At 38.9% G+C, this 13,989-nt stretch overlaps 1 protein-coding gene across 19 annotated transcripts in view; it reads left to right on the forward strand.

Annotated features, from left to right (window-relative positions):
• rims1b (regulating synaptic membrane exocytosis 1b) overlaps window positions 1-13,989 on the forward strand; it is a 118,366-nt gene that overhangs the window by 74,713 nt on the left and 29,664 nt on the right. For 12 of the 19 annotated variants that reach the window (XM_051703076.1, XM_051703079.1, XM_051703082.1 and 9 more), the window contains 4 exons: window positions 5,380-5,530; window positions 9,120-9,233; window positions 9,661-9,723; window positions 13,165-13,284. In XM_051703076.1, coding sequence (XP_051559036.1) covers window positions 5,380-5,530; window positions 9,120-9,233; window positions 9,661-9,723; window positions 13,165-13,284 — 448 coding nt within the window. Of the gene's footprint in view, window positions 1-5,376; window positions 5,531-9,119; window positions 9,234-9,498; window positions 9,724-12,451; window positions 12,493-13,164; window positions 13,285-13,989 lie in introns of those variants that run through there. The other 7 variants (XM_051703083.1, XM_051703090.1, XM_051703095.1 and 4 more) reach the window with 5 other exon arrangements.

The raw sequence follows: 13,989 nt of genomic DNA on the forward strand, positions 1-13,989 counted from the left end.
TGCTTGTGCGTGCCACTACATGGGATGAAACCGGTTCCACCCGGAGATTGTAGAACATCGCAAAGATGTTGGGTGTTGCCCAGCCTGCTGCTCTGCAAATGTCTGTTAGAGAGGCGTCAAGGCCCAGGAGGCCGCTACACCCCTGGTAGAATGGGCTCGTAGCCCTGCTGGGGGCGGCATGTCCTGGGCGTGATATGCCATTGTTATGGCGTCAATGAGCCAGTGGGTGATCCTCTGCTTGGAGACAGCGCTTCCTTTCCACTATCCACCAAAGCAGACAAAGAGCTGCTCAGAGACACTAAAGCTCTGCGTGCGATCCAAATAGATGCGTAAAGCGTGCACCGGACACAGCAATGTCAGGGCTGGGTCTGCCTCCTCCTGGGACAGCGCTTGCAGGTTCACCACCTGGTCCCTAAAAGGGGTCGTGGGAACCTTGGGCACATAGTCCGGTCGGGGTCTCAGGATCACGTGAGAGTAGCCCGGACCGAACTCCAGGCACGTTTTGCTGACAGAGAACGCTTGCAGGTCTCCTACCCTCTTGATGGAAGTGAGCGCAGTCAGGAGGGCAGTCTTCGATGAGAGTGCCTTAAGCTCAGCTGACTGCAAGGGCACAAAGGGGGCTCTCCGTAGACCTTGAAGAACTACAGAGAGGTCCCATGAGGAAACGAGGTGCGGTCTGAAGGGATTCAACCTCCTGGCACCTCTCAGGAACCTGATGATCAGGTCGTGTTTCCCAAAGGACTTACCGTCCACTATGTCGTGGTGTGCTGCTTTAGCGTCTACATACACCTTCAAGGTAGAGGGGGACAGCCGCCCTTCCAACCTCTCCTGCAAGAAGGAAAGCACCGATCCGACTGCGCATCTCTCGGGGTCTTCGTGTCGGGAAGAACACCACTAAGTGAACAGACGCCACTGAAAGGCATACAGGCGCCTCGAAGAGGGGGCCCTAGCCTGAGTGATCGTGTCTACCACCGCAGATGGTAGGCCGCTTAAGTCTTCCGTGTCCCATCCAGGGGCCAGACATGGAGATTCCAGAGGTCTGGTCGCGGGTGCCAGATGGTGCCCAGTCCCTGAGAAAGAAGGTCCTTCCTCATGGGAATTCGCCGGGGGGGGGGGCTGTCGCGAGGAGCGTGAGGTCTGAGAACCACGTCTGGATGGGCCAGTAGGGTGCTACCAGGATGACCTGCTCCTCATCCTCCCTGACCTTGCACAGGGTCTTTGCATGTAGGCTCACTGGGGGAAACGCATATTTGCGAAGTCCAGGGGGCCAGCTGTGTGCCAGCGCGTCTATACCAAGAGGTGCCTCGGTCAGGGTGAACCAGAGCAGGCAGTGGGAGGATTCTTGGGAGGCGAACAGGTCTGCCTGTGCCTGCCTGAATCGACTCCAAATCAGCTGGACCACCTGAGGGTGGAGTTTCCACTCTCCCCTGAGGGTAACCTGCCGTGACAGCACGTCCGCTGCAGTGTTGAGGTCGCCTGGAATGTGAGTGGCTTGCAGCAACTTCAGGTGCTGCTGACTCCAGAGGAGGAGACGGCAGGCGAGTTGTGACATACAACGGGAGCGCAGACTGCCTTGACGGTTGACTTATGCTACCGTTACCGTGTAGTCTGTCCGAACTAACACATGCTTGCCCTGGATCAATGGCCGAAACCTCCGCAGGGCGAGCAGAATTGCCAGCAACTCGAGGCAGTTGATGTGCCAACGCAGCCGCAGGCCCGTCCATGAGCCGGCGGCTGCGTGACAGCGATCGTGACCATCAGAAGTTGAGAGATAACGACTGCAACCAGGAATAACACACAAATGGAAAGGCATCTTTAAAAAGACGCGTCTTTAAAAAGACGTTCCATGTGTGCTGCTCTTTTAGAGAAATATATTCTCTTATTTCTGCCGAAGCGCCCAGGTGCGTTCTCTGCAGTGCACCAGTGCAGAGGAGGGAGAAGCCACTAAAATGCGCCATCAGATCCAGCAGAGGTGAATGAACAGTCAGCTCAGTAAACATCAACCGTTCGGCTCCGAAGAGAAAATCTGAATGAGTGGTTGCATACCAGCTCCTTTTATACGCGTATGTCCGGGGGAGTGGTATGCAAATACCACTCGCCAATTTTCATTGGCCTTTTATCAAAGACCAGAGGTGTCTCGGGCTCCCAAGAGTGACCCCTAGTGTCACTACATCGACACAATGTCGAGTGAGTGACAGATAGGGAACAACCTATTAATTTAATATTTTATGAACCTACAAATTTGTAAACATTTGTACATCTGTAAAGATGTTCATATACAATTGTCAATATGCTGATATTGTATGTTTCAGTGTCTATGAAAATGTATGTGTGCTAGAACCACACTCTACTTGCGCAAACCTACGAATACTAACATTGGCAGTACAGTTCATATACTGGGTTTTGCTCATAATTGTCTAAAGATGAAAGCGTAGTAGCAGATAGAGCTCAGGATTATTTTGAATGATCATAATAGAATAATGGATAGTAAAAGAGGGTCCACAGGGTGTTAGCTTGCCAAGCACAAAATACAGTCTCCCTCCCCCTATGCTGGGCTGTAGCAGTGTTAAATTGAACCACAGAAACATCTCACATGAACTCAATGCATGGACACTATGGAGTAATGGCTGTCTAAGTCATCACTTTCTCGATATAACACACTTTAATCACCATCATAAGACCTGTTTAATTTTGTTTTCAAGCTGGAATGGCAAGAGATTATTAACCAGTTATTACAGTGTATTACAGCATATAACATGATTATTATGGGTCTTATGATAGTGGCTGTTACCTCTGTTGCATGACTTTAGAAAAGCTTGCTGTAGAATATATATTTTTCTGAAAAAACAATATGCTATGGCTGATATTTTGAAGCTTTAGATGTTTGCTACTATGTTCCATGTATTTTATGTTAAACCAATGATAAGAACATAGAGTACTGCAAGAGGTCAGACTTGCATTAAACCGTGTATGTCGGGGGTGCTCATATTTCAATAAAATGAGATAAATTTTTCAATATGTTATTATAGTATGATCTACCATGCAAGAGAAGTGAGTGGTTTTCTCAGTTTGTTGTTGTTGTTTGATTACTATTGTTGACATTTTAGACAGCGGCAGATCTATTGGGCTGCATTTACAAAAGTCTGATATTTTAATACAAATTCACTTTTTTTGTCCCACTATTCACATTCACTTAAGACACAGCTGACAGTGTTTTTACATTAATTCCTTACCAAGACAGGCATTTTGGCAGAAATTTTATATTTGTACATTCAGGTGCGAATCCGCATTAGCGCGAGCTCACATAATGCCCGCACACACATAAGATGCCTGTCATTCAGACAGTGTGCGGCTACAGAACCAAGGAAAATAAAAAGTAAATCTTTAAAATTCTTGTTATTTGTGTGGTTTCTCTCTGTACTCTCTTTCCCTTTTGACCTGTTATCGAGATCGACCAGTACACCCCTGGTGTATGTTGTTCTTAAACTGCAAATTTATCTTGGATATAGATCCAAGGATTTTGTGCCAGGCAATGTTTGTGACTGCCAATTTGTTATGGAGTTTCACAGATATTTGTTATTTATTTTATTTTTTACTACAGTCAGTGTTAATACTGAGGACCTGAATTATGGTGGCTGAGGCGTGCAAAACACAACCAAATTAGCAAAGCAATTAAAAGCTGAAAACACAATGAAATTAAGACACAACATAACAGAAAAAAATCACAGCACAACCGAAATAAGCCACAACACAATGAAATTAAGCCACAACATGACAAAATGAATAAGATACAACACAACAAAATTATTTAGTATGTTGTTTTACTGTAAATTTATCTTGGATATAGAAAATCCAAGGATTTTGAGCCAGGCAATGTTGGAGATTGCCAGATTCTTATCGAGTTTCACAGATATTTTTTTATTTATTTATTTTAAATTTTTTACTACAATACTGAGGACTGCATAACACAACCAAATTAGAAAAGAAAAGAAAAGCTGAAAACACAACGAAGTTAAGACACTTGAGAAAAAACACAGCACAATGGAAATAAGCCACAACACAACGAAATTAAGCCACAACACAACCAAGAAAATGGCTGTACTTATTTGTCCTTAAGTGCTCTGGCCAATACCTGGTTGGGTTTATACCAGACTTCATAATGCACATAACTTCATCAGCATTTGATGCGAAAATGACATCACAGTACTTCTTATAAGGTGTCCTGCTCTCCAGAAAATGGGCTGTATGCAGGCTGTTGCCCCGCTCAGATAGCAAAGTGATCAGGAGATACGCTTAGTTCTCCCGTCAACGCTCTCTTGTGACGTGTTGAACAGGGAACTCTTGTAGTGACTTCCAGCAGGACGAGCAGCTCTCTGAATCTTCCGAGCAACCACATGATCTCTCATGCACTGAGCCAGACTGCCACAAAACTTAAAATACAGTGCTTAAAAATTTTTTTATTTTGTGTTAATTTAGCTGTGCTATGTTGGCGTATTTGCATTGTGTTTTCAGCTAATTTTGTTGTGTTGTGCACTTCTCGGCCAACGTAAAATTAAAAAAAAACCTAAAATGAAAACTGCAACTTCAACTGCAAATTGTAAATGTAAGATTCAGGGTTTTTGTTTATTTATTTTTTTTATTAAGAGCTTAAATTCCTGTATATTACAAGTCAGTCTGCTTCTCCAGTACTAAATGTTAAGCTGTTCTAAAAATACGGTCATTTAATTTCCCAGCCTGTGACAGGGTAAAAACAAATATTTTCATGAATGTGAAAATGATACAGAAACAAAACATAGACTGATTTGGACTAGTTAACGCTCTGTTTCACATTGTGATTTGATGGGCTGGGTTAGTTTAATTAAATCTGTGTAATCTCTGTTGTTGTAACAAACCATCAAATCTTTGATTTGTTGTAGTATCATCTTTAGTTATTTGCACTCTGGGAAATTAATTTATATCACTGCTGCTGATTTCAAGTACTTTGGGGTGTAATTGGCTTGATACGATTACCAATGTGTAGTATCAATGCATCATTAATTTGTTTTTGTTGGTTAAGTGGTTTATAGATATGCCAAGAAATAAGCCTATACCACAAAAGTAATTGCATCAGATTTTTACTATTACAAAGGTATGCTAATGCATTTTTTGTTCTACCCATGTTTTATCTTGTTTTATTGCATGTGTAAAGCAGTAGCAGTTGTGCTGGTAGTTCAGCACAGTCTTTTAGCATGAACTGTGGTAGTTGTTTTAGAAATGTGAATGTGGTTGTGTTATTGTTACATTATCACTCTGTGGTTTTTCTGATAACCCTGCTAAAGGATTCTGCATCCTTTTGAATATAACAATTCCATGATACAGAATGTATGTGTATTAAAGCAGCAGAGAGGAACTCTCGAGACAAGGAGAAGTCAAGCACACTGATGGTACCCGAGAGACAGGCGGCCATACAGCATCGCTCGCGGTCAGTGTCCCCACACAGAGAAGACCAGTGTAGAGCCCGGTCACGACCCGCACACGTCCCTATGCAGAGGTGAGCCACATTTATACCTAATTAAAACGATAATGACTGGGTACCATATCCTTATAAACTTACAAATTCAACCTATCTGACCAATAATCAGTTCACAGCACTTTATTAATATTATCTTCGACATTACATTTATTAATTAATAATGAAATTCACCCTTTGCTAAGCTCCGCCCTCCTTGGTTACTGTTGCTAGATCAGACAAGATTTACAGAGCGTCCTTTAGGAATGAATGAGAGATTTTCGTGAACAACAAGATTTTTAGTAAAATGTGCTCATAAAGTGGTAAAAATTGAATGGATATTATAGTGTAACTTTGCAAAGCATTTTTATCTACCATTATTCTTTAAAGAAATAGTTAAAATGCAGTAACACGATTGAAAACTGCAGAGACCGCAAATCAGAATCGAGGCAAAGTCTCATCACTGTCAACTGAAAACAAAACATAAAGAACCTCATTTGTCAGCAATTATAACTGATAATATTAGTGTTGTTAGTGTCACATCTACTATGACCTGAATCAATACACAAATGAATTAATGTTAAGTTATTACATTAACATTGATTTACCTTTCAACGAATGTAAGTTTCCTTACTAATGTTATACAGGTGCATCTCAATAAATTAGAATGTCATGGAAAAGTTCATTTATTTCAGTAATTCAACTCAAATTGTGAAACTCGTGTATTAAATAAATTCAATGCACACAGACTGAAGTAGTTTAAGTCTTTGGTTCTTTTAATTGTGATGATTTTGGCTCACATTTAACAAAAACCCACCAATTCACTATTTCAAAAAATTAGAATATGGTGACATGCCAATCAGCTAATCAACTCAAAACACCTGCAAAGGTTTCCTGAGCCTTCAAAATGGTCTGTCAGTTTGGTTCACTAGGCTACACAATCATGGGGAAGACTGCTGATCTGACAGTTGTCCAGAAGACAATCATTGACACCCTTCACAAGCAGGGTAAGCCACAAACATTCATTGCCAAAGAAGCTGGCTGTTCACAGAGTGCTATATCCAAGCATGTTAACAGAAAGTTGAGTGGAAGGAAAAAGTGTGGAAGAAAAAGATGCACAACCAACCGAGAGAACCGCAGCCTTATGAGGGTTGTCAAGCAAAATCGATTCAAGAATTTGGGTGAACTTCACAAGGAATGGACTGAGGCTGGGGTCAAGGCATCAAGAGCCACCACACACAGACGTGTCAAGGAATTTGGCTACAGTTGTTGTATTCCTCTTGTTAAGCCACTCCTGAACCACAGACAACCTCAGAGGCGTCTTACTTGGGCTAATGAGAAGAAGAACTGGACTGTTGCACAGTGGTCCAAAGTCCTCTTTTCAGATGAGAGCAAGTTTTGTATTTCATTTGGAAACCAAGGTCCTAGAGTCTGGAGGAAGGGTGGAGAAGCTCATAGCCCAAGTTGCTTGAAGTCCAGTGTTAAGTTTCCACAGTCTGTGATGATTTGGGGTGCAATGTCATCTGCTGGTGTTGGTCCATTGTGTTTTTTGAAAACCAAAGTCACTGCACCCGTTTACCAAGAAATTCTGGAGCACTTCATGCTTCTTTCTGCTGACCAGCTTTTGAAAGATGCTGATTTCATTTTCCAGCAGGATTTGGCACCTGCCCACACTGCCAAAAGCACCAAACGTTGGTTAAATGACCATGGTGTTGGTGTGCTTGACTGGCCAACAAACTCACCAGACCTGAACCCCATAGAGAATCTATGGGGTATTGTCAAGAGGAAAATGAGAAACAAGAGACCAAAAAATGCAGATGAGCTGAAGGCCACTGTCAAAGAAACCTGGGCTTCCATACCACCTCAGCAGTGCCACAAACTGATCACCTCCATGCCACGCCGAATTGAGGCAGTAATTAAAGCAAAAAGGAGCCCCTACCAAGTATTGAGTACATATACAGTAAATGAACATACTTTCCAGAAGGCCAACAATTCACTAAAAATGTTTTTTTTATTGGTCTTATGATGTATTCTAATTTTTTGAGATAGTGAATTGGTGGGTTTTTGTTAAATGTGAGCCAAAATCATCACAATTAAAAGAACCAAAGACTTAAACTACTTCAGTCTGTGTGCATTGAATTTATTTAATACACGAGTTTCACAATTTGAGTTGAATTACTGAAATAAATGAACTTTTCCACGACATTCTAATTTATTGAGATGCACCTGTACATGTTCATGTGGGAATTAAGACTTATAGTATAAAGGAATATTCTGGGTTTAATACAAGTTCAGCTCAATCGACAGTATTTATGGCATAATGTTGATTACCACTAAATTAATTTCGACTCGTCCGTCCTTTTCTTTAAACAAAGCAAAAATTTATTTTACAGTGAGGCACTTACAGTGGAAGTAAATGGGGCCAATTGTTTAAAGGCAGAAATGTGAAGCTTATAATTTTATAAATACACTTACTTTACATTAAAACTTGTGCATTATTTGAGCTTTAAAGTTGTCTAAATCGCTGTTTTAGGGTTTACAGCATTACATCGTCATGGCAATGAAGTTGTGAAATTGGCAATTGGAAAATCTGCTTTTCACTTTATAATGTATTGTTAATCACCTTTGTAATTACAAAATGACACATGATGACATGGCGTTCATCAATAGTGGCCCTTCCAGGAGCAATGACCAATAAACATGTAGAGACAGTGCTCAGTGTGACTCACACAAACACTAAACACCATCAGGGTAACACATGTGAAATTAAAATAATGTAATAAACATTAACTAAACTACATCAAATATAACACAGAACACCCCAATGTATATAAATGATATTAAAAATAAGAAGAAACATAACTATTCCCATAAAATATAATGAAATGAACTGAGTCACGCAGGGAATTCTGGGAATGCCCGATTATTGTTTTTTACTGTAATTTGAACAATAATTTACCATAAAAAGTACATGTACTCTTTTGTTAAACATAATATACATTTTTACTCTTAATTATACAGAAAATCATACTTTTTACATTTAAAAATATATATATTTTTTACAAAATTTTACCATAAAACTACATGTATTGTCTTTTTAAATATATTTTAAAATATTTACTGTATATTTTAAGATAACTACCCGTTAACCAATTAAAGTTTTTTTATAGTAGCTTTTTTACAGTGTACTTTTGGAAAAGTTCTGTAAACGTCCAATGAAAACTATCTAATCACACAGAACTTACATGGAGTTATAATAAATTAAAATAATTAATAGAAAACAGCAAAAGCTTGCGTTTTTAAAGCGGGGCTTGGTGAAAGGTCAGTATTTTGTGCTAAATTTGTCAGTTTTATAAATTTATTCATAATATATTTTTGTCTCAGGAAAATTTTATTAATTTTCACCATATTTTTTTATCAGCTAAATTAACATGACAAACACATATTGTAAATGCACAAACATTCATATGAAATCTCTTTCATACAAACACTGCTTGGAGCCCATTCATGCACTAATTTTCCTAAGTGTTCTGTGTTATGAGGTGAGTACAGTAGCAGTGTGAAGTGTCTTGCCCTCTAGAGGGTGATTTATGTGTGCTGTAAAACTCATCACCCTTCCTTCTCTCATCAGAAGTCTAGATGAGATCCACAAAAACCGCAATCATTCCTACTCTCCCTCCCATTACCGGGACTCCCACCAGGAACATCGTTCTGGAGACTCTGACTATGAATATTCAGAGGACAGGTATCCCTATTTCAGTGCTTCAAACTTATTTAAAATATATTTGTGTGTTCAAAACAATGTAGCAGTCTGTGCTGATAAGTGCAGCACTGTATTGAATTAATTGTATGCTATATCCATATTGAACTGTATAGTTTTACTCTCTTTACTATATTAACAGTATCAGGAAAATTTGATGTTATAGAAACAGAGTTTGACAACAAAATGGTTTATGTTGTTACTTTACTAAATACTAATACTACTAATATGACTAACAGTCATAGTTTTTAAGTCATTCCCATTAATAATAGTACAAATTTTGCTAAACACATATCTATCATTTTGTACACATATTCCTTTTTATTTATTTCGTTTTCCTCACCATCCTTTTCTTTTATGTTTGTTTGGTTGTCAAACTGTCAATGTGTCACTATCACCATGGCAACCTCAGTGAGGTCCTGGAGATGCACAGATCAATCCGAGGTGGGAGTGCCGAGTGCCTGCATACAAACAGGTAAAAACATGGATTTGTTAATTGAACCACCTCACTCTAAGCCACTACCCTCAGTTACCTTTAGGGTTTAATCGGAATTCCTTACATTTCTATGTTTCTTTTGATACACTTGTGTCTTAACACCTTTGTTGCAAGCAAATACTTTGGTGCAAATATATTACAGTGCCTATAGAAAATCATCATACCCATTTGGAATAGTCCCTTTTTTTTTTTTTTTTTTTTTTTTTTTAGTCTTATAGCTTAAAATCAAAACTTATTTTTTTCAAGTTTTACTTACAAATTTTGCTTTACAACATTAAAGTAATGGGGGGAAAAAGGCAACAGTTCCAAAAAAAACTAGTATAACAAGGTTTGAAAAGTGATCATACCCATGGATTTAATGCTTTGTAGAGCTACCTTTTGCTTTAATGACAGCCATCAGTCTGTTTGGATGCGTCTCTACTAGTTTCATGCACCTAGATTAGGGAACATTTGCACATTCTTCCTTGCAGAATTGTTCAGTCAAATTGCAGGGTGAGCAGTGATGAACTGCTCTCTTCAAGTCCATCCACAGGTTTTCTATTGTATTTAGGTCAGGGCTCTTACTTGGGCACTCAAGGACTTTGACCTTCCTATCCTTAAGCAACTGCATGTTTTTTTTTGTTTTTTTTGCCGGTGTGTTTGGAGTCATTATGCAAAAAGGTGCACCTGCCCATCTTCAGTTGTCAAGCAGAGGGCCATAAATTTTCCTCAAGAATTTGGGTGTAAATGGCAGCATTCATTTTCCCTTCAATCCTGACCAATTGCCCAATCCCAGCTGAAGAGAAACACACCCACAACATAAAGTTGCCACCACCATGCTTCACAGTAGGTATGGTATGTTCCGGTGGTGTGTTGTTTGGTTTTCTCCAAATATTGCGCTTGGAATCAGTCCAAAAAGAATGACAGTTTTTGACTCATGTGAGCATTAAACCTTTTGCCAGTGACATTAGAATCCTCCAGGTATTATTTCGCAAAGTGAAATCAAGTGAGGCATTTTTTCAGAAGAGCCTTCTTTCTGCCACCCTGCCATACAGGCCAGCTTTGTGTAAAGCTTGGGAGATTGTTGTCACATGCACAGACTGATCAATCTCAGCCATAAGCACTTGTAAATCCTTCAAAGTTGCCTTTGGCCTCTTGACAACTTTCCTGATCAATATCCTCTTGGTACAGTCATCCAGGGATGGCCCGATCTAGGCAAGGTTTTGTGGTGCCATGTGCTTTCCACTTCTTGACAATGCCCTGCATGGTACTCAGAGGGATAGTTAAAGCCTTTGAAATCATTTTGTACCCTTCTCCTAACCTGTGCCTTTCCACAGTGTTTATCCTGGAACCCTTTTGAAAGTAGCTTTCCAACCATGGTGAATTCTTGAATTCATTACCATGAACTACTAGTGATGGAATCCTCATGGAACAGTCAGTTTTATTCTGAAGTAATCAAAACCACTACAACTGACTTCAGGTGGGGGTCAATTAGCCAGTTATGTGATCTGAAAGGTGACTGGTTGCACCTGAGCAAGTTTGCAATCGTACAATCGTCTTAGGGGGCTGATCGCTCATCCAAACTAGGTATTTTACTAATTAATTTTTAATAACTGTTCATATTTTTTTTAATGTTATTTTCACTTTGATGTTAAAGGTTAATAAAATGTTTTCATCGAATTAATTACATGGTATGCCGATTAATTAATCGCAATTAATCGCATACGTAAATATTTGCTGAGAAAGCCACTCAAATAACAATAATTCAATATATAATGATTCAATAATTATAAATCATTATATTTAACTTATAAAATATATATTTTAAAAAAAGAATACAGATAATTTAAATGCATTACCTTATTTTGGCACACAAGTAACGCAATAAAAAAGACAATACAAAATGTGGCTTTAGAATGCAATATATTGTTTATTTCCATATTATTGAACATAAGCCTATCATTGGCCTACAGTTCATAGCAATCCATTTTGCAACTGAATTCGTCAATCTGTCCGAGATTTATTATAAGGGCTTGATTAAGGATGTGTCAATGTACACCTGCGTCAGGTTGTGTCGTGTCATAAACGTACCGTTTTTTAGGTCGCTTTGTCAAGTTAAACTAAGTTTGAAATGTAGAAAAACACATATATAAGGAATATTCCTTATAACGGTCTGGTGACATGATTATTTGTGTTAATTTATTTAATGAGTTATTTTTGGAATAATGAATCGCACCGAATTAACACGTCAAATAGACAGCCTTAGTTATAATGTATAAATACAGCTGGAAAAGGTACAATTGAATTTTCTTAAATTTCCAGGGTGTAATGCAACAAAGTATAAGAATTCTGACAAGGTATGATGACTTTCTATAGGTACTGTATTTATTATATTTAGTTTAAATTACATAATTGAAGGTATACATTTCAGCCAAATGAGAATTCGGTGCATGAACTTATTTATTCTGTGCCAGGTTTGGGCATCTTTGAGTTCTCTTTGGACCTTTTAGGATTTACCTCATGGTGCATTTTTCCTCATATTTTCAAAGAAAACTTCAGTTTTCTATTCCTGCTATCTAAATTATTTTAAATGCTTTCTTGTGTGTTTGCCTTTGTAATCATTTATTTCTCCCCCCCACCCCCCACCCCACCCCACCCCTTTGCTTGCTTTTTGTGTGCTAATATAATTAGGAAATTAGCTAGGCAGTGTAACACACTTCCCCCAAAGATGCCCTTATTAGTGAATGGTATACATAAAGACATTTACAGGTAAGCTGTTTAAATCTGACTGACTGTCATTATTGTACTTGAGCATATTCCCATAACATTAGTGATACATTCAAACCCTTGCAAAATGTCACATTTAAAATGACAGGATCGCAAAATGTTTCTTTGCTTCCACTTCTGCTTAGTGCGATTTGTGTATTGTGGTTCTGTTTAGTTATTATACTGTAACAAAAATTGCTCTCCCTTGCGGCCATTGTGTTGTATCTCTGTTTCATGATGCTTGTGTCAACTCATCAGTTTTGAAGATTTCAAGACATCATTTTTCATATATCATGCTTGCTTTTCTCTGTGGGCATGTAGATGTAACAGTAGCCAGCTGGTAGGTAGCTGTTTAGCCTTTAGCCTCCTCGTTAGCACGCCCGCCTCCCATGCCAGAGACTCCAGTTCGAATCCCGCTCATAGTGGGTCGAGCAGGACCTGTTACATAGAGACCTTGGTTTCTTTTTAATGGATAAACAAAAATCCATTTAGCTTCTATATCATGCATTAATCTGAAAATCACTGCCATTTCTCATCCTTGTGAAGTTCACAGACAAAATACCATCATTTCTTATTTTGCTTCATTTTTAGTGGTCTCTTTGTGGTTGATTTTTGCTTCTTTTTCTGGCTGTTATGCATGCTTTGGTTTATTTCTTTGTTTTTTCCCATGCTAAGCTCTACCCTCCCTGCACGCTTAAAGAACAAACCGCCATGGCGAACAGAGAGGGATGGAGTTAACCCTCTTAGTGCCATTCCACAGCGTGTTCTCAGGTTCACAGACGAGGTCAGCGTTAGGTAAGGGGCTGGGGCTCAGCTGAGGAAATATAATTTTTTTTTCTTTATTTCTGTTTTCTGAAAACAAGCTCCCTTTTGGTTTACAGATTCAATGCTATCTGCCTATCTTTCACAGGGAGTCCTATGTTATTATCAAGTCCATGAGAATCGGAAATAGACAAGTGATATTTATGTGAGTTACTAAAAAGAAGTAAAGGAACAAATAATGACAGGAAACAGAAAGAGGACAAGATGATGCCAAGCATACTTCAGTATCCTGGACATTTGCACACTGTCCCATCTGTCATATAGTCTTTCTTTATTAAACAACAAACCCTTCACACTTTAATGTATGGTTGGCACACAGGAAAAAATACTGTAAGATTTGCTTCTCATGCAAAGTTTACCAAACACTGTACTTTATGAATACATTGGCAAGGCTAGAGCCCACAACATTTGGTCTTTTTTACTCCCAAAGGACACACTTACCCTACTGTGAAATGGATGGTTTATGCTTAATATATGACCTTTCTTTCTTTCCTTCTTTCTTTCTTTCTTTTCTCCTTCTTTCTTTCTTTCTCTTTCTTTTTTCTTTCTCTCTTTTTTCTTTCTTTTCTTTCATTTTTTTCTTTCTTTATCTTTATCTCTTACCCTTTTTGTCTTTCATTTCTCTTTTATCTTTCTTTCTATATTTTCTCTTTTTCTCTTCCCTTTCTCTATCTTTTC

The sequence above is a fragment of the Myxocyprinus asiaticus genome, chromosome 7 (genome assembly GCF_019703515.2).
Source record: "Myxocyprinus asiaticus isolate MX2 ecotype Aquarium Trade chromosome 7, UBuf_Myxa_2, whole genome shotgun sequence".
Classification (NCBI taxonomy): Eukaryota; Metazoa; Chordata; class Actinopteri; order Cypriniformes; family Catostomidae; genus Myxocyprinus; species Myxocyprinus asiaticus.